Genomic DNA, 20,882 nt, shown 5'->3' on the forward strand with positions numbered 1-20,882 from the left:
GTGTTCCAAAAGCTCTGGGGCACAATATTTGAAGCTCATCCCACCAAATTTCTTTAATTGAACAGGTTCCTGCTGGAGTTTTTTTTTCCTCCATTGGATCTGAGAACTCTAGGGGCCGTGCCAGAGCTCCTGTACATGACTCGCAAGGTACCGTGGGGCGTTGCCTACGAAGCATGTATGTGTCAGAGATATGATGTCATGGAAAATTCTGTGGCACACCAGAAGCCAGTGTAGCTCTCTCCTGGCCTCAGTATCATGTGCCATCCTTTTAAGACCCTTTACGGCACTGATTGCACTGTTCTGAATAATCTGCAATGAGGTAGCAACCAGCAGGCTGTTGCAGAAATCAATTTTGGTGTTGATCAAGGTACCTGTGAGATAGGCCAAGTTGTTAGAAGAAAGATGAGGCCTAATCTGCTTGATAAGCTTGGTTGTATATACACAAATAGCTCTAAGGTGTGCAACATGTTTGTTCATAGATGCATTGGATTACAGAACAACTCCCAATGTCTTGACAGATGACATCATCAGGATGTTAAAGCCAGCATTTAGAAGTTGATTATACCTTTACTCAAGTTTCTTCGATCTCTGAACGGTCCCAACTATGAGCAGCTCAGTTTTGCTGTCATTTAACGCCAAGGAGTTAACGGCCATCCACGTCTGTGCTAGCAAATAGACATTATTAATCACCAAGGAATCTGTTTCATAATCACCACTTGAAGATAAATCCACTGGGTATGGTCGGGTGGGGTGTGGCCAAAATAAGATGGCGGGCTAAGTAGACGCAGATCTGTAAAGCTCTGTCCCGACTTGCAGTGAACGTAGAAAATCCTCCATCAGGCACACCAACGGAGATAGCGGAAAACAGCAGAAAGTGGGGCGACACAACATAGAGCAAGGGGAAAAGCATCTCAACCCTGGTGGCAGCGTGTTTAAAGAAGATAGAGATGACTGAGTTGTGGCGGTAGTGCGAACAAAATGGCGGGTTGATCCACTCGATCTCGGAGAAGGGAGGCGAGATGAGGAAACCGGAGAGCGAAGGTGACGAGGGCCCGTAAAGTATCCGGAAAGGAGTGCGAGCTGTAACCAAGAAGAGGAGGCTCCCGCGAGGAGACCGCAAGCTCCAACGTAGCGGGAACCTTGGAAAGAGGAGACCCTCCCCCTGCGATGAGCGCCGTCTGGCCCAGCAGCATAGGTGGGGTGGATACCAGAGGGTATGAGGACCTCCCGGCGAGAGGACTCGTGAGCCCTGAGACCAGAGAGCACAACATCCAGGAAGTAAGCTCCGGCGTGAGGAGGAGCCTGACCCGACCCGGGTACACGAACGCCGCCTGCAGCAGCTACGAAGCAGTGAGGTGAGGGAGAGGCACCAGGGGAGAAAGTGGACCGCCCATCCGAAGGCGGCAGGTCGCAGGAAAAGAGGCATTGGGCCGGGAGTAGAAGGTAGGGGCAAAAGAACAATCGAGGAGAGAGCAGGTGAGGAGGCATCCAGAATGGGGAGAGGGTGAAACCCGGCGGAAGAGGCTGAGAGCTCCCGGCCCTTAAAACACAAACACAAACACATAGCACATAGGAAGGAGGAGCACAAACAGCAGTGGCCAGGAGTCCTTGTGAATGAAGGGACCAGGGCAATAACATTGCAAGCAAGAAAGACATAGGAGGCAGCACAGTAGCAGGCACCTCCGAATCAGGGGGCACCCTGAGAGTGGTCACCCGCCCTGTCCGGCCACAGGAAAAAAACAAAGGAGTGCACAGTGTTTGCGGAAGGCACCATCAGGGCCCTCCCTAAAGAAGACCTGTGAGTAGGGACAAGGGGCGATCAGGAGAGAGAAGGGGGGATCCCCCTATGAACCAGGAGAGGGCCGATAGAGTAAATACAACCCGGGGGCAGCACAGATGCGGCCAGAAGAAGGCAGCAGAGAAACATAATGAGAGACTAGCAACAGAAGTCGGAAGAAATAGGGAGGAAGCAACCCTCTACGTTGAAAAGGGGCCTGGTAGAGCGCAAGGAGGAGCAGAAGGCAGTTTAGGAAAGGGTAAAAAGGAATTAAGCAACAGAGGAGCAGCAGATGGAAGGTGCACCCGGAATGGACTAAAAGATAGCTGATGGGCCTGAAGAAGAAGACAGCACACCCAGGAAAGTGCGAAAAGGAAGGGCTCCACAAAGGTCCCATTCAAACAAAACTCCCCTACAGCAATTTGACGGACAGTGCTGGTGGGGGAATGGCGCTTCCCAAGGAAGACTTCCTGGCGGTGCTGGCTCAGTTCAAGGGGGAACTCGGAGACAGTCAAGGCGGAAGGGGCAGGTATAAGGGAAGATCTGTCCCAGGCCATTGCAAACAATAGGAAGGATATAGACTCTCTGGGGGAGAAGGTGACAGAAATGGAGGAACATCTGGTGGAGCTGGATAAGAGAGGTCAGGAGTGGGCGCAACAGGCACAGAGCACAGAGGAGAGACTAAAGGCCCTTGAAGAGAAGTGTGAGGACTTCGAAAATAGGTCGCAAAGAGACAATGTTCGAACCAAAGGCCTGCGGTAGGGGGGTGGAGGGACCAGACTTGGAAGCCTGTATTCGAGAACTGTTCGAAAGCCTTTTGGAAGCAGATCAAGCTCGAGCCATGAGGTTAGAAAGGGCGCACCGAAAGGGTAATCGCAGGATAGTACCTGGGGCGAGACCCTGAGATATTTTGATGAAAATGCACAATTACAAAGACAAAACGAAATTAGTAGGAGCAGCGAGAAAGAATGGAAAGATCTATATTTGAAACTGCGAAGTCCAACTGTATGACGACCTATCCCAAATCTCATTAGCGAGGAGGAGATCATTCAAACCACTTACAGAGGAACTGAACAAGAGGAAAACAATAACAAGGCTACAATTCCATATGGGAAATGAGGAACAGATTGTGTCCCAAGTAGAGGAAGGACTGAGAACCCTAGGGATGTTGCAAGGAGAGACGAGAGGGGCCAATGCGACAGAGCACCAAACAGAGACACCTGGGAATACAAGACCTGGGCCTCAAGGGTGGATCACGAAAAAACCTAAGAAGATGTGAAAATATGCTCCGGAGATCTGGAACAGATCCGATACCAAATAAATGGACTTGAATATAGCCCGATAGGGTTAACATCGAGGGGGAGAGTTCGGGGGGGGGGGGGCAAAACTATCCACTGTTTACTGGAGAGGACCACTTCTAGAACCTAGACAATGGACCCAGGTACAGTTATAAGCAATGGTGTGGGGGGGCAGTTTGGGGAATGGTAAGAAGCTGAAGAATAAAGGGATGGAAGGCAGAAGAGAACAAGGTGTGCCAAGGCTACAATGTGAGTAAACATAGTGGAGAATATATTTAAAAAAAAACTTTGAGTGATCAACAACTTAAACTATTGAATATGGGCTTGTCTTTCGTACCTACATTCAGCCATTCAACACTACATTATTTGCCAAAACGTTTAATTTGAACAAACTTCTCAGGAAGATTCAGTTACAAACATTTTTTGAATTACAACCACCCATTGAAAGGAAATCAGTATCCTTTGATCTCTTGGAACTTCGTCCTAAAAGTCAATTTAATCGCACCTTGAACAACATAGCTTTGAGTATGTTTGAGAGTCAAGTCATCAAACAAATGAATAAAGTTGAAGTAAAAAAAAAAGTTCCAGGTGAACATTAAAAGTAAAAAGCTTAAACTTATTGAAAATGTAGCAGAGAAGGAAATCATGATCATTAAAACTGTAGAAAAAGGAGGTGCTATTGTGGTTATGGATTTTGAGTTCTATATCACAAATTGCCTCAACCTCCTATCAGATGACAATGTTTACATGAAACTAGATAGGGACCCGATCATAGTGATCAAAGATCTAATCAAGACCACACTAGAGAGCGCTGAAGAGACTGGTTGGATTTCCTCTAAAACCAAGGAATTTCTTACAAACCATTTCCTCATAACTCTGGTCTTCTATGCCCTACCCAAAATACACAAATACGCCACTCTACTGATAGTAGCGGGCACAGAAAGTGTTTTTGATCCTCTGGCCATCCATGTACATAAAGCGTTGCAACCACTTGTTCAATCCACAGATACATATCTACGAGACACCACTCATTTTTTTAATCACTTGGAAAATCTAGAAGCGATCTCTGCTACTCACATGCTAATTGCATTGGTTGTTGGTAGTCTCTATACATCTATACCTCACCAGGACAGTCTAGGAGCAGTGGAATGGCTTATACTTAGAGATGACACAGTGAGATTCAACAGACAATTAATTATTGAATTACTATACATCATTTTGCATAATAGCTGCTTTAGGTACGACAATATTATGTACACATTTCAGGCACTGCCATGGGCTCAGCGATGGCACCAGCCTACACAAACATTTCTATGTACTACTCTGAAAATCAATATATTTTAGAAAATTAGCAGTGGTCGAGATACCAGTACTCGGTGAAAAGATCTTTTCTAAATCTTTTAAATACGTTTTCTTTTTTAAAAATAAATGAGAAAGCCGGTCTTTCTAAATCGAACTGTTACGCTAGAGATTAACTCGCCAGATATACGCAGGAATATTTTTTTTCTTTTATTATCAGTACCTCCCTTCTTTTGAAGGAAGGCATATATTACATATGATCACTGCTGGCACTTTGCCTCCTTGGCTTTACAATCGGCTTTGCATATGTCTTTTCAGCCTCTCCAAACCAACTGTGTACGCGCACTGTAGGAATCATCTTTGCTTTCATTTTCTGATATCTGACACACTGAGGACCTGACACGAACTGTCTTTCTCCAGTTTATAGGTCACCATTATTCTGGTAAGGGACTTTTTCACAATCCCTGTGATCCCTTATTGCACAGACCGATCTTCCCATGTATTGGCTCCTTTACACCCGTTCTACTGTTTTTGTCTCCTTTTCACAGACCGATTTTTGAACAAACCTTCATTCACAGGTTTTTTCTCGTCTTTTAACCTGTCCAACCTATCACCATCCATTATAATCTTTGACAACACGTCTCTTTAATCTCTGTATTTTCTTTTTCTATCTCTCAGCCACTGGATATCATGAGATGTCCTAACCCATATTCTTGGGGATAACGCATTGATCTTCACAGGTACATATATTCTCACACTTTGTACCATCATCCCTCTGCGGTTGTACACCATTGACGCACGTCGAGCTTGTTTCCAGGGTTAACTGCATGGGCATTTTTATTCCGATACCTAGTCCCTACCCAAGCATGCTCACATCGCCACTTCTCCTATGAGCACATTTACTGGGATTCATCTTCAACTTAGTGTTCCTTATTTTTGGCACTATATCACAATCTAGTATAAATGAATGATACCAATGACTCAAGATATTTGTCAGTAGTTAATATATGATGGAGCGTAGTATCCAATTTCAAAGATTGGATTTAGTCAAACAATTTACACTTTGCACAGATTTTATATACTGTGAGTTCAGACTTCAACTGTACTGACAGTTTGTTTTTTATATTGTAGATTATTCAGTTGAAGGGAGTTTGCACCCAGAAACGCATTGTGCTGTTAACTTTCAATATAAAGGAAGACTTGAACACCGAATTTACCTCTGACTTGTATTATTACTGTTTTTCCAAGAATCTTTTTACACTGAATGTAATTTACTTTTACGTTCTTAATTGTTAATCTAATTCTGGCGGATCTATTCAGCAACAAAGTGTGCAGGGGGCGGTAGTGTCTGATACACTTTGGAAAACAATTGCAGAACAGATGATGTCCAATCTCGTGCCAAGGTTGAGTTACCTCCTCTGCACCCAAGTCCTGTCTAAATTTGTTTTGTATACCTACAATCTGACGTTATTAGGCTACTAAGGTATGCACTTATACGATTTATATATTCAACTTTTAGCTAATTTAACAGAATAATTAGTGATATTCATGATGAATGACAATGATCTGTATGGGATATACCAGACCTAATTGCATTTAGCTGAAATGAGAACATCAATTTGCTCTTGATGTTGCCTAATTGTGGGCCTGGGAAGGTTTTAGAGCTCTTAATTGCATGCTTATGGGCAACATTCCTGCATGTTCTACTTACAGGAGTTTCAGCCATTGTAGCCATGTTGATTACATATTTAGATTGCTGGCACATTGCACATTTCCTTGAGGTGGTGAAATGGCCAGATAATTACCACATCTTCTCATTTTAATAGTCTGTGTTGAATAGGTGAAGGTGTTACACTCTAACAATTAGTTAATTTGCTGTACCATTTAATTGTAGAAATAATTGTAAGTCAACAAAATGTGGACAAGCTAGAGTTGAAAAAACCTTTGAAATATTGCAACCTTACACTGACACAGCGCCTCTTTTTAGATTTAATTTGTTGAAATAGTCGACCTGCTTTTTCCTTTTGTCGCCAAACCTCGAGCACATATTCTTTATAAGGCTTTGAATGAGGTGTCCTCGATTGACAGGGCAAACTTTTAGCCTCAGTTAAGAATGCTAGCCTCAGTTAAAAATGCTGCTCTAAGGAACAATTATTAGATTGTAGCATTATGACATGGATATAAGGAACTGGTGAAAATAAAGAAAAACCTATTTTGCAAACATGAACTGGTAGGTCCTGATTACTTCATCTCCGAGTAACAACAGTAAGGCCTGGTAAGAAAGGGGCAACTAAAGGTTAGGAAGGTACTTCTGAGGTTAGTATCCCTGAACATGAATGATATGTTCAGGAACAATTACCCCCCCCCCCCCCATCTCCCACCCACCCGTCCCCTCCTTGTGCCAGCATTTGTGTTTACAGACCCTTATCGCCAGCCTTGCCTCATGTTTCAGATACTGAGCAGTGTCTATTTTCACGCTCAGTGACCACCAGCCTGTTGAAGACAGCCAACCGCGCAGACCAACTAAGAAAATCAGCAGCCCACACACAGAGCGGAAGGAAACACAATAGAGAGGAAAAGCTGCCAAGGAAAACCACAGCCCCAGAGAGACCCGACAGTAGCAGCACACTGCCAATGGAGAGAGACACCAGCTGCTGCTGTGTACAGACACAGCGAAGAGTCCTGCACCTCGAAGCCTGCAGGGCCCGCCAGCCAACTTGCACAAAAAGTCACAGGTCTCCTAGATCGCCAGGGATAAAAAGAGGGAAAGGACCCTCGCTCCCTCAAACTTACTGCAATAGCTGGTCCATGGGCTTGCGATACCCACGGTGGGCCGGGAGGATTGTTCAGGGGCAGCGTGTTTTGTCTTGGAAGCAAGACAATGCAAAGCAACACAGATTTGAATACTGATCCCGCACTTAGAGACAGGTCTCCGGTATCATGGACGTTATAAAAGATTAATCTTTAATTTGAGGTAATGAATGCCCTGTTTAGGTTAATGTAAGTAGAAATTCAGCTTTACAGAACCTATTTGCCTTGTCTGTAAGGTTTTTTTCTGATGGTTAGCCCTTCCTGCCACAGTTTCCTAATCGCCCAGTGACCTACCCTTAATTATGGAATGCGTGTACCCTGTGGTAGTTTTACGCTTCCTCAGCCTCCAATTTGGGCAGAAAACTGGGCTTTTCCTGACTGTTCAGCCAGCTCCAAACATACCACCCAGAAGCCATGGGCACCAAGTTAGCAGGCATAATGCGTTCCCTGGTGGCTGAAAATATTTCAAAAGCTGGATTTGCACCTGGAGGATATTTGTAAGATGAGGAATCTGTGGGTGAAATGAGTAATCCATCAGAAAGAACATACCAAAGATGGGTAATATGTTCAACTCGATTCCAGCCACTATTGGAGGACACCCAGCTCCTAGATGATTACAAAGCAGGGTTTTTCTAAGCAAAGGACCAGAGTCTGTAGTGGTTGCTCTTCTGAATGATCCTAGAAGATCTCTGCACATAGACTATGTTGGTGGCTCTTACAATACTTGTGCTGTCTGGGGCCTTCAGCACAGTCATCCACTCAATCCTTCTCCCACAACTTGATGAAGTGACAATGGCAAGTAAATTAATTGGTTTGTCTATTTTCTGATAGACCGATTTTAGAAGATATCTAATTCTCCATTTCTCCCTACAAATCTAAGCATCCAGTTTAACCACAAATTGTCCCCCACGCCTCAGATTCTTCCTGGTCCTGACTAGTTTCTACTTGCTAACAGCCATAAATGGGCTATCTCTCCATTTCCCTTTTTGCAGTGTGATGGTCTGCTTATTGCTTTAGTCTGATCTTGAAGCAAGTATACAAATAGACTGTACTTGAGCCTTCTTTGCAATAGTATCAGGTGGATTCAGCTGCTTCAAAGCTCAAGCAGCAAAGTTTCTGAACAATATTATTTGGAAAAAACCACATCTTGCCATATTTTCTAACCGTCATTGACTACAAGTGTGAAAAAGCATCCAGTTTAACGTAGCCTGTGTGACTCTCGGAGCATATTGTGGAAAACGCTCTTTTTTATGAGACAATGCCTCAGCTCTTACTGGTTTTGATATCAGTCAACACATTAATTATAGCCATGCCCATTCCAGACATTTTGTATGGGCGAGTTGATCCTTTACAGCCCACGCTCAGGCACTCTGGAATGTACTACTGTTGTCCCTACATAATGTTTATGATCGCTCAATGTTTCTAAATCACCCAAATAAATGGCTCCTTGCACAATGCTTACTGCACCTAATCCCCCCCCCCCTAAACTGCATTTAATGCAAAGAGTCCGCTTGCTGGTGACCATTCTCCTAATAAATTATAAACAGCATAAAAACATTATCTTTACAGCTTTGCAGACAAGCACAATGTGTGTTGGCTTTTCAGAATTCTTTTGTTGACTCAATTATTTTCCTAGCGCATTGTTAACGCACAGCGGCACCTTGCATTCGGATTGCTTTGAGGGACAACGGTTCATTTGAAAGCCTCAGAGTTTTCCCAGGTAAATTGAGAAAACCTTGGATAAATATTTAACTGTCGACTCCCACATCAACACAACCCATGGCCACTTCTTCATTCACAACCAGGACTTCTTCAAATGCTCAGCTTAACGCCTACTCCGATGTCTCGGACATTGCCTGTTGACAAGCGTAAAGACTGGGGCTTCACGCTTTCAGCTCTTCTTGTCAGTGCGTGTGGCTGCTGCTCAGAACAGATAGCATAAGAATAAGGGCAGCTAAAATTATGCAGACATAAGTCAGAAGGCGATAAGAGGTGAGTCTACTACAAAGTTGATGGTGCTGACAATAGCAATGGTAGAGTGCATGGGTGAGTGAGATTCAGACTGTGGAATGGATTGGTGCTTCTGTCTGACTGGTGACAAAGCATTGGAAAGGAACAGATCATGGATGTCTGCAGTAACTCTCCCTTTTCCCAGAATATCTAACAAAGAACATACTGCCGCAACACATTGCACCAACCCCCATGCTTCTCGATGTCATTCCATTCCCAATGTGCTGTGAGGAAGGACAGATATGACAGACTATCAAGCTATCTATCATATGTACTCTTTCCTTTTGTTAAGAGATTAGTTTGTTTTTGCTGTTTCGTATTGGTGTGCCTAAGGATAAGTTAAACCTTGAAGGACACTTTCTATACTTCTCAACACAAAATGCTTTATATTATGGGTTAATTAATTCATATGTAAATTGACAGTTGTACTTGTATTATATTTAGAAACCATTAGATGACATCCTGAATAAAGAAAAAGAAGAACAAATGAATCAGTTGCTTGTCAATGTTAAAAAAACAAAGCAAGAATTAGAACATTTAAGCAACTTGCTTGCTATTAAAGAGACCAATATTAAAGTAAGTACTTAACAATGTTCTGAAATGAATGTCACTTATTCTTGTATTTTAAATTCATCCCTGTTCTGTCATTGAGTACTTTTATACCTTTTTGACGACTAAGCGGTGCAAAGCATGTGTCCACTACTCCCCCATACGTGTTACTAAGTTTAACATAAATATATAAAGATGTTGTAATGAAGGCTTTACAGAGCACATGCGATGAGATTCTACACTTGGTGGACAAGATGTTAGGGGGTGTTAGGGAGAATTCTCTGTAAGGCTAATTTCCCAAACCGAGTGAGTCCCCCAGCAGCTTTGCTGGATTTTTGGGGTTTATTTTTTTCTCTCTTGCTAAGAGTGAGATTCTTTTGCTCCCACTCTTAGTCATGATTTGAGGTGTTCCTTTAACTTTCCATGTGTTTTATGGGCTATGGGGTCTTTTACTCTATAGGGTCTCATGTGTTGTTTTTTTGATGTGGGTTACACAGCACCCTCTGTGCTGTAACCCAGGGGTGTCGTAGCGACCCCCCAACATAGACTCCATACCCTGGGACTGACTACTGTCTCCCAGGGCATGTAAAGTCACCATTGGCTTTCCTAGTCCCAAATTATGAACAGAAACCAGTACAAACCATCATATTGTGGATGTACTGGTCGGGGCAATTCTTTCGCCCGGGATCTGTTGTTCGAGGGGGCACGTCTCCGTCCCCCCTGATGGAGTTTTGGCTGGTGGCAGTGGATACTTCTTTTTATATTCGACCGCGAATATATCTCTATGGGATTTTCCCATTGTTCGAGGCTACCAACTTTAATTATTTAATTCTTATAGCCTCGAACATACCGCCGGTTTATTTATTTAATATTAATTCGCCGGTTGGTATTTTTTGCCAGAACTCGATTAAAAAATGGCGTTTGTGTTCTCTTCTGTGACTCCAACCCAAGTCGAGCCCTTTGTTCCACTTTTTGGCGGGCTTCTCCACAGAAGCCTCCAAAAGTGGTGCCACTCTGTCTGGGTACCACAGGGGGTGTGGGATGGGGTTTAGGCACCCTGGACTGAGTTACCTTGGTAACTCAAGTCGCACTCTGGCCGGCTCACCACTTAGCATGTTTGATTGACAGCTGGGCTGAGTGAATCGGGGTGTGCTGCATAAAAGCAGGGCTTTGGGGACTGGAACTTCAGACGTCCCCACTGGACCTAAGGAATCCGAGGAGGGAGAAGCTGAGCCGGCCTGCAACGACGACACCACCGGTGGAGCCCTGCTGAACCATCTCACCACTTTTTCCAACAACAGAGGAGATCTCCAGCCCGGAGAGTCTTCTTCCTTCGACTGGTGGGGATAACCAGTCTACCTTCTTTTTGCCTTCCTGGAGCATCTCGTGGCCGCCTTGCCTGTGCCAAGCACCCCAGCAACCGGGATACCACGTTTTCACCATTACCGGGAACCGAAAGGGTAGTACCTTTGTACCGGAGAACTCAGCGGCTGGTTTCTTCCCTGGCAGTGCAACGACCTTCATCTTTCCTCCACAACGAGATCTTCTCTTCCTCTGGACGACGCTGCGACTTGCACCCGCTGCCAGGAACAACTGCCCCTGCTGGAGGATCCTCTTCATTTAAGGTACCGTGTTCCGCCTGGCTTCCCTTGCAACCGATTGAACGGGGTGTATTAAATCCTCGTCTCTCGAACCTGGGTTAGCCTGGGACACCTTAGCTAACTTTTCTGAACTGAACTAAACCTTTTTCGAACTACCTCCACAGACTTCGAAGATTCTGTGTAACTGTCTGATCTTGGGCATCTTCCGCCTGGCTCCCTTGAAAGTGGGCCTGGCACCTAAACTTCCTTGCTCACCAGTAGACTGTGCCTTCCTAACTTGCTGTGGTTCTTTAAAAAGTGTTTTGTGTGTGCTTCCATAATTCTGCTTTTCCCTCCCTTTTTATTTAACTTGTTGGAGTGCCATCGAACGTTAAGCGCTCACCTCTGTCTGGAAATAAGTGGTGTTAACTAAGACTTGTCCAACAGGTAATCAGGGATGTACATATGATAATAGTGGTTGTGTTTTGAATTTATCTTACCAATTTAGTGCTAGTGTGTTTTATAAGTGTGTGTTAAATAAATAATTATATACTTTTACACCCAAGCTCTGGTCAGTGTTTGCTTGTGCTACTGTATTTCTGTACCTATTTTGTATGCTCTGTATACTGCCTAACTCTTCTTGAGGGAAGTCTGACTGCTCAGCCACAGCTACCAAGTGAATCTGTGGGGTACAGACTGCTACCAAGTGGGTTTACTGCCAAACACCTGTAGTCTTAAATCTTTTGCAGTGGTCCCTAAGGGAACTGCACAGGTTTCTGCCTAACAGGGGCGAGGGGGTGGGGATGAATACCTATAATGACATGGTGACTTGGCATAAGGGAACAAATATTTTGTCCTGAGAATGATCTAAGCAAAACAGTGTTAAAATTGATAAATTATAAACAGGCGGTTACATGGTTTATTGGGGATACTAATCTCCAGCTTATTGGCCAACCCCTGCAATGGAGCCTATGGCACATCCATTAGCTCTGATCTACATAGTGGAAGGTATTGAGATGGACATCCTACCTTAAACCCAAAAGGGATACCTATGCTAAAAAGAGTCTGGATGGGATTTACTCAAATTGTAAGAGACCTTTCAAATGGATTGTGTCCTCCCACGTATTCCTCATCTTATAACTACTTCCAGCGTCAGCGGCTTCAGAATGTTTTATTTTGCATTCAAGCATGCTGTGCGTCATCATTGACTAGATGCCTCACGAAGGCCACCGTCCCCTTTCGAGGTTGATGTCATCAACAGTATATCTAACACACACCACGCCTGTTATTCAGTTCTGTTTTTCCACTGGCCTCGCTTCAGACAGGGTGCAGTTGTTTCTGTTGAGAATTAAAATAAATATTCTAAAATTGTTGACTTCGATGACTGGGTTTAAGAAATGCCTCGAGTGAGGGTCGAAAATGTCAATTATCAACCGTCACTGGGTTTGTGGTACTTAGGCATCGACCAAAGACAGCAGACTGCAGGTCCAGTCAGTCTATGACGAGGAAGGCACTCAAAGAACGAAATGGGAAACTCACTGTGGGTAAGCCCCCTCAGAAATCCCACACCATGACTCCTTTGAAAGATTTGACGAATTGAGGGGTGAGTCGCAGCCGACAAAATGTTCCAATAAACTTTCTCTGAGCGGTTCCCGCCACTCCTCCTCCTCCTCAAGGAAACGGTCAAAGAAAAGGCATTGTAGTTCTCAGTCTTCCTCCTACGACTCATCTCCTGACCGCAGGGTAGCCTGCCCAGGTAAGTCAGCTTAGAAAGTTGAATGGGAGGCATTCCTTCTCCAGATGATGAGAATCTTCGAAAAGGCGGCCCCAGACCCTTCGAAGGAAAAGGAGACGGGTCTCGAAGCTGTCGAGCATGCCAAGGCCGATAAGGAGTCAAAGCAGGCTAAAGCTTACTTGCCCTCGAGCTTGGGCAAAATGCTGTTGACCCCTCGAGATCCCTCGAGTGGAGGAGAGGCCAGTTCCTCTACTTTCGAAGACTCCTTTGAGTCGTGGGTGGAGCCCATTGCAGGCATCACTTTCGGTGTCAAAAGCGCTGAAACCATTGATGTCCTTGAAGGAGATTGAGAAAAGTTTCAAGCCGTTGCGCCCAAAAAGGACCTTTTCAAGTCTCTTTCCTCCATTTTTGAACCCTCAGACCAGGATACTCCACCCTTTGGCCTGGAATATGGAACACCTAATGTTCCAGAGGCATTAGTGTCTGAGGAGTCAAGGATGGAGAATTTATATGAAAACCTAAAGCGTCGAAGTGGTCTGGACACTTCCCATGAAATTGACTTTGCCACATGTGACTCGTCTGAGCATACTGAGGCATTATACAGACAACTAATGAACAGGGTAACTGAATACCTGGGTTGGGGAGACCAGTTACTGCCTATGAGCAAGATGACTTAATGGACATAATTGACAAGGATTATCAAAAAGACTCTATTTTACCATTTCACTCTGCACTACAAATAAAGTGCTGACGAATTGGGAGTCCCATGGCAACAAACCGGTCAGTAAATCTTTGACAAAATAAAATAAACCATCCAGCATTGATCCGGATTTCCTTTAAAGGCAACCTACCCTGTAGAAAATCTACATCTAGGCAAGCAGTTTACCCTACCATCCCTCTGGATAGGGATGACAAGCGAATTGACACACTGGCAAAAAGGGTTTTTTTTGGCCCGTAGTATGGCCCTCAAATCTATCAATACCACTTGCTCTCTAGGCAAATTCAACCACGCTTTGTCGGACTGTATTTCGATGGCAGCTGAACATATCCCTGAGGGAGAAGAGAGTGTTTCCTGAACATCATGAAAGATGTTAAGGACGCAATGTGCAAATCCCTCCAATAAGGTCTGGGCTCTACCAATAGCGGAAGCAGAGCCATGGCAGCTAGCACAGTAACGCACAGGTTTACGTGGTTATGAAAGTCTGGGTTTGCACCGGATGTGCAGTCCAGACTTCTTAACATGCCCATTGATCGCACACTCCTGTTTGCTAACGAGATTGATGAAATCCTTGTAAAATTATAGACCTCAAAGGCAGCGGCCAAATCTCTGTGCTGCAATAAGGGAACCTCAACCTTCTAACCCAACAGCTCAGGCATGGAAGGGTCCATTTTGTTCTCCAGCATGGGGTCTGGCATGGATTCATATGCTCATGAATATTCCCCGTCAGGCTGGGAATCCTCGGTACAGAAAAAAATCAGTATCAGTTTTGTTTCCGATCTGTCTTTCCTAGTAGTAACCAATCACTGATCTCTGGGTCATACTGCCCACAGCCAATGACTGCCCTCTCCCTAAGCCCCGCCTCCGGCAGCCATCCTCAGATTTTTACCGCACGTTCAAGTGTTGGGAGTCCTCGTGCTGTAGCTCTCGAGCTTTTTCTGCGTTTTTGCGCTTTTTCAAAGAGAATTTCTAATTTTTCAGTTAAATTGAGCCTCAAGCACCACCGTCTTTACATCCGATCAACGGGGACCCGTTTCGGAAGTTTCTACGTGCCTCAAGAGTGAAGATTTCGTTGAGCAACGTTTTTGGAGGATTCCAGAAGTTTCTGAGGCCTACCCCGGACATGGCCCAGGAGAAAGGGAGCTCGACGCCCGGGAAGCTGTTCAGGGCCTGCCCTGGATGCCAGCTGCAGAATGTGTTCAAGGAAGACAAGCTTTCCTTATGCCTCTGTCTTCACGAGGACAAAACGCACGTGGAGGAGGACTGTGCGTTTTGCGGGAACATGTCGGAGCGGACCATGAGGGACCGCCATCTTCGTCTCGCCAACTGGCGGGAGGGAAAGAGCCCGACAGGTGAGAAGAAAAAGAAGAAATCCGAGCGGTCTTCTAAGTCCTGTGAGGGCGCCCCGGCGATGGGGGCCCAACAGAAGGCTAAGCACCACGGGTCCGCGGGCACGGCAGCGCCGAACGGTCAGGCTCCTCGGCTGCCAGGCAGGGCGCATCCTCCCCGGCGCCATTGACCATGAGCCAACGCTCTGGCTCGGGTAAGAGGAAATCCGAGAACCCGGCCAAGCTTCTGGAGAGGCCCCTGTCGATTTCGAAGATTTCGGCTGAGGGGGTGCGAGGCGGGGAGCCCTCCCCCAAGGTGAAGGCCACAAGCATGCAGTCAGTGACTAAGGCCTTGATTCACCCAGCCAAGGCCTCTATCGAGGAGGTCATGGCAACCCTGGCGCAGCCTACAGAGGTTACACCTGTGGTAGCAGCCTCGGGGCCCACAGTCTCCCTGCCACCTCGGAGGGAGGCATCTTTCAAGCCCATCGAAAGAACCCCCACGGAGAAAGAGGGGGGCCAGTGGCCGTCGTAGATTCAGACACAACCTCCGAGGAGGAACTTGTCGAAGCCCCTGAGAGCCACGACGCGGGCATGGAGGAGGACCAGCCCGTCGAGAGGCATCCCGACGAGGGGGACGAGGGGGACGACGGAAGCGACGGCGGCGCCGACGGGACCCCATACCAACCGTCGTGCCCGTCGCAGCCAGTGCCGCAGGACAACTCGGCGGCCATTTTGATGGCAATTCAATCCTTATGCTCTGAAATAAGGACTAGATTGCCTTTACCCCCGACGGGGGAGCCGGAACCAGGCCCGACGGAGGAGCCAGGGGCAGGGCCGTTGGGAAGTCCACCACCCAAGAGGAGTAGAACACATCCTCCTGCACCCTTCAAGCCCTCGAGGCCTTCTCAACCCTCCTCCCCATCCACAGTCCGCGGGATGGCACGGACGACGAGGGCGGCGACGGCTGGGTGGACCTCCCGTTGTCCCCCCCCCCCCTGGCTTCCCCGCCCCCGATGAGATTGGATCCTTCCATGCGATGATCTCCAGGGCTTCCGAGCTTTTCCAGCTCTGCCCCGAAGAAAAGGAGGGGTTCCACTATCAACGTCGAGAGACCAAGAGGAAGACGGTCCTCGCGGTACCTCTACTGGATGACATCTGGGACGAGGGGCTCTCCCTTCTCAAGAACCCGTCCACGATGCCGGCAAAAAGGGACCGATACGAAAAGAAGTACAGGGTCCCCGACGCGCCCCCTCTATGCCTTAGAGCACAGCCGACCCCGGATTCAGTCGTCTCGGCGGCAGCCAGGAGGAAGGCGGGGTGGGCATCGACATCGACTTCACCGCCGGACGGCGAGGGAAAGAAGCTCGACGCGATGGGACGACGAGTCATCACATCGGCGGCGACGACGATTAAGGCGGCCAACGCCCTGGCTATCGTTGCCCGTTACGACAGGGATCTTTGTTATGAAATCGCTCCCTTGTTGGACTTCCTGCCGGACGACAAGAGGGCAGAAGCCCTGGAAATCCTGCAAGAAGGCGAGGTGGCGTCGGACCACGCTATAACGGTGGCGACGGACATTGCTGACACCGGTTTCCGCCAGTTGGGCAACTGTGTTTGCCTCAGACGTTGCGGATGGCTGACGGCGATGGATTTCCGCCAGGACGTACAAGCCAAAGTGTTGGACATGCCCTTCGACGGGAACAACATGTTTGGGAAGACAGTCGATGAGTCCTTGCAAGCCATCAAGATGGACACGAAGACAGCCAGGGCCCTGGGAGCTCTCCAGCAACGACGGCCGTCCTTTCGGAACACCGGAGGCAAGCAAGGGACCTCCAAAGGTTCCGGCAGCGGCTCCTCTACCTACCGTCAAGCGACCCGTTCCTCGTCGCAGGAGGCCTATAGAGGACTGGGCAAGTCTGGAGGTTCCCACCGTCATCGCCAGGGAGGTCAAGGCGGCAGGGCGGCCTCGAAACAGGACTGAACCGACCGTGGCGTTGGGCCCCCACCGGAGCCCCCTGGTGGGAGGCCGGCTGGCGAAGTTAGTCAGCGTGTGGGAGTCCATCTCCACCGACAGTTGGGTGCTGGATACCCTGGCCCAGGGGCACGCCCTTGAGTTTATAAAGAAGTGCCCTCGCGTGCCACCCGTGGCCAGGAAGGAAAACCAGGTACCCCAGCTGCTACTGGAGGTAAGGGCGATGCTCAAGAAAGGTGGCATCGAGCTCGTCCCAAAGAGACTCCGGGGTCTACTCAAGATACTTTCTCGTAAAGAAGAAGAAAGGAGGTTGGCGTCCCATCATGGACCTGCGGCGACTGAATAAGTACATCAAGGCTCAGAAGTTCGGATGGTCACCCTCCAGCATATGCTGGGACAGCTGGAGGAGGACGATTTCCTGTCGTCGTTGGACTTGGAGGATGCCTACTTCCACATCCCCATTCTAAAAGGACACCGGAAGTTCCTCAGGTTCATGGTCCAAGGACGGCACTACCAGTTCAAGGCCCTCCCGTTCGGATTATAGTCGGCACCCAGGGTATTCACCAAGTGCCTAGCACCGGTGGCGGCGTGGCTACGCAAGGGATCCACGTCTATCCCTACCTGGACGACTGGCTCATCCGAGCAAGGACAAGGGAGCTTGCCGTAGAACACACAGCGAAGACCGTCCAGCTACTCACGGACCTGGGGTTCTCCATCAACTTCCCCAAATCCCACCTGGTCCCTTTGCAGGTCGCCCTGTTTCTGGGAGCCAAGCTCGACATAGTGGCACGGCTGGCCTCGCCGTCCGACGGAAGGACGAAAGCCATCCTGGGCAAGGTGCAACGCCTGCTAGCCACGGACGTAGCCAGGGTAAGATCCATCAAATCCCTTCTCAGGATGATGTCCTCCTGCCTCTATCTGGTACGCCGCGTCCACTGCAAGAGTTCCTTGACGCACTGTGGATCCAGGCGACGGGCAGCTTCGAGGACAGGATACCGCTCAACGAGACCTTCCGACGAGCGATCCGGTGGTGGGGCACCTGCACTCATCTGAAGGCAGGCGCAGACTTTCAGACCCCAGCTCACCAGGTAACGGTGATGACGGATGCCTCCCTGGAAGGGTGGGGAGCGCATACTGGAAATCTCCATGCGAGAGGCCTTTGCTCCCGGAGGAAAAACAGCTTCATAGCAACATTTTGGAGCTCCACGGAGTGTTTTGGGCCCTGAGGTCCTTTCTTCCGTCCCTCAAGGGCAAGATCTTCACCGACAACACCACCACAATGTTCTACATCAGGAAGCACGGTGGAACCAGATCCCCAGCCCTGTCCAAGGAATCCCAGGATCTGTGGCATTGGGCCGTCGACCAGGGGATGTTTCTGGTACCTTTTCATCTGGCAGGGATAAAGAACACCATCGCCGACTCACTCAGCAGGAAGCTGCGCCAGGATCAAGTGGATCGACTCTTCAGGCTGTGGGGCAGACCCCAGGTCGGTCTCTTCGCGACGGCGACGAACTCCAAGTGCCAGAGGTTCGCCAGCAGGTTCCCCCAACCGAGGAGCATGAGCGATGCTTTCTCGTTCCCCTCGAACAACCTGTTCCTCTATGCTTTCCCGCTGTTGCCACTGCTACTCCGGCTCGTCAACCAGCTCAAGAGGTCCCAGTGCAGGATGACCCTTGTCACACCGGCGTGGCCGAGACAGATCTGGTTCCCGGACCTTCTGGACTTATCGGCATCCCCACCAGTCAAACTGCCCGTGGACGCGGATCTTCTCTCCAGAGGAGGAGGCTCCATTCTTCATCACGACCCGAAGTCGCTGAACTTGCAGGCCTGGCTCCTGCAGCACTAGAGTTTGAGGGATACGATATACCGGCCGACTGCAGAGAGGTTCTTGCAAAGGCCAGGGCGTCCTCAACTCAAGTGTTACGGACACAAATGGAAGAGGTTCTCTATCTGGTGCCGAGCACAGAAGATTAACCCTCTGCGGATTACGGCCCCTCAAGTACTGCCGTTCCTACTATTGTTGGCCAAGGCTGGACTAGCTCACAACTCCATCAAGATACATCTGGCTACCATCCCCAGATACACCAGGACAACAGGACGGGTGTCCTTGTGGTCTCATCGCCTGGTGAAGGAGTTTATGAAGGGACTATTCCGCTCGTTCCCGCCGGTGAAGGCCCCAGCCCCGGCATGGGAGCTCAACGTGGTGCTGACTAGGCTCGTGGGGACTCCGTTCGAGCCTATGCATACGGCACCGTTGAAGTTCCTATCGTGGAAAACAGCTTTTCTTGTGGCCATCACCTCCGCACGGCGCGTGGGAGAGATTCAGGCCCTATCTTGCAAGCCTCCATACTTGACTTTTCACGACACAAGGGTGGTGCTCAGGGCGCACCCCTCCTTCATGCCCAAGGTGCCGTCGGACTTCCACCTCAACGAGCCCTTGGTGTTACCAGTTTTCTTCCCGTCGCCAGCCGAGAGGACTTTGCACTCGCTGGATGTAGCTAGAGCGCTGAAGATCTACGTGGACCGCACGAAGAGTTTTCGGAAGACGTCACAGCTTTTTGTGAACTTTGGACCTGTGAATCAAGGGAAGGCTCTCTCGTAGGCTTCCATTTCCAGCTGGCTCTCCGGCTGTATCATGCACTGTTACCGGTTGGCAAACCGATCGCTGCCCGGCTTCCGAGAGCCCATTCGACCAGAGCGATCGCTGCTACCACGGCGTTCTTGTCTGGTGTGCCCCTGCTGGACATCTGCAGGGCTGCTACGTGGAGGTCGACGCACACCTTCACGAAATTCTACTGCGTCGATCGGGATTCCAGGGAGGAGTCCACGGTCGGCCAAGCAGTGCTGCGCAACCTGTTCGCCTGAAGGGCCTGGTGAGGAGCTAAGAGTTGCTTAATGTTGAGCCTTTTGCCACCTCGCGTGGTTGTGCATGTGTGTACTGCTATGTAATCTTATATTCATGAGCATGTGAATCCATGCCAGACCCCATGCTGGAGAAGGAACAAGTTACTTACCTGTAACTGTTGTTCTCCAGCATGGGTCTGGCATGGATTCACATGCGAACCCTCCCGCCTACCCCTCTGCGGCTCTTCACTTGGTCGTACTGCCACTTTACGTGCTACCAAATCTGAGGATGGCTGCCGGAGGCGGGGCTTAGGGAAAGGGCAGTCATTGGCTGTGGGCAGTATGACCCAGAGATCAGTGATTGGTTACTACTAGGAAAGACAGATCATAAACGAAACTGATACTGATTTTTTTCTGTACCGAGGATTCCCAGCCTGACGACGGGGAATATTCATGAGCATGTGAATCCATGCCAGACCCATGCCGGAGAACAACAGTTACAGGTAAGTAACTTGTTCCTTACTATTCCTCATTTAGAAGAGTGAGACGCCAGGCCAGACAAAGAGGCCAGAGAAATGACCCTTGTCATGGACGAGGAAGAAGGGCTAAGTCCGCCCAGGCAATGTCTGCCTTATCTTCAGCCATTGCTTCGACTACCTCAATACCACTTTGAGGCCTTAGTCCACAAGACTGCGCAGGGTGCAGGCTAAATCAGCATTTGGAGGAATGGCAGGGCATTACTTCCAATGCTTGGGTCTTGCAAACAGTGCCCCAGGGTTGCTGCCTCCCCTTTTTAAGAAATGTATTGGCATCATGAAGCAAGACACAGAGAACCTATTCAAAAATCAAACAAAAATACTTTTATTAACTTAACTGTCAGGATGGTGTAAGGCCTCACTTGCCCTATCTTAAGGTGGGATTTCTCTACCTAAAGATACTAAGGATAGTCCCAAGTCAG

At 48.3% G+C, this 20,882-nt stretch overlaps 1 protein-coding gene across 5 annotated transcripts in view; it reads left to right on the forward strand.

Annotated features, from left to right (window-relative positions):
• CDK5RAP2 (CDK5 regulatory subunit associated protein 2) overlaps positions 1-20,882 on the forward strand; it is a 2,172,192-nt gene that overhangs the window by 506,123 nt on the left and 1,645,187 nt on the right. For 4 of the 5 annotated variants that reach the window (XM_069609888.1, XM_069609889.1, XM_069609892.1 and 1 more), the window contains one exon: positions 9,640-9,771. The exons of the other annotated variant lie outside the window; for it this stretch is intronic. In XM_069609888.1, coding sequence (XP_069465989.1) covers positions 9,640-9,771 — 132 coding nt within the window. The remainder of the gene's footprint in view (positions 1-9,639; positions 9,772-20,882) is intronic. 5 annotated transcript variants of the gene reach the window in all.

Source organism: Ambystoma mexicanum, chromosome 8 (genome assembly GCF_040938575.1).
Source record: "Ambystoma mexicanum isolate Mex_15411 chromosome 8, UKY_AmexF1_1, whole genome shotgun sequence".
Lineage (NCBI taxonomy): Eukaryota > Metazoa > Chordata > Amphibia > Caudata > Ambystomatidae > Ambystoma > Ambystoma mexicanum.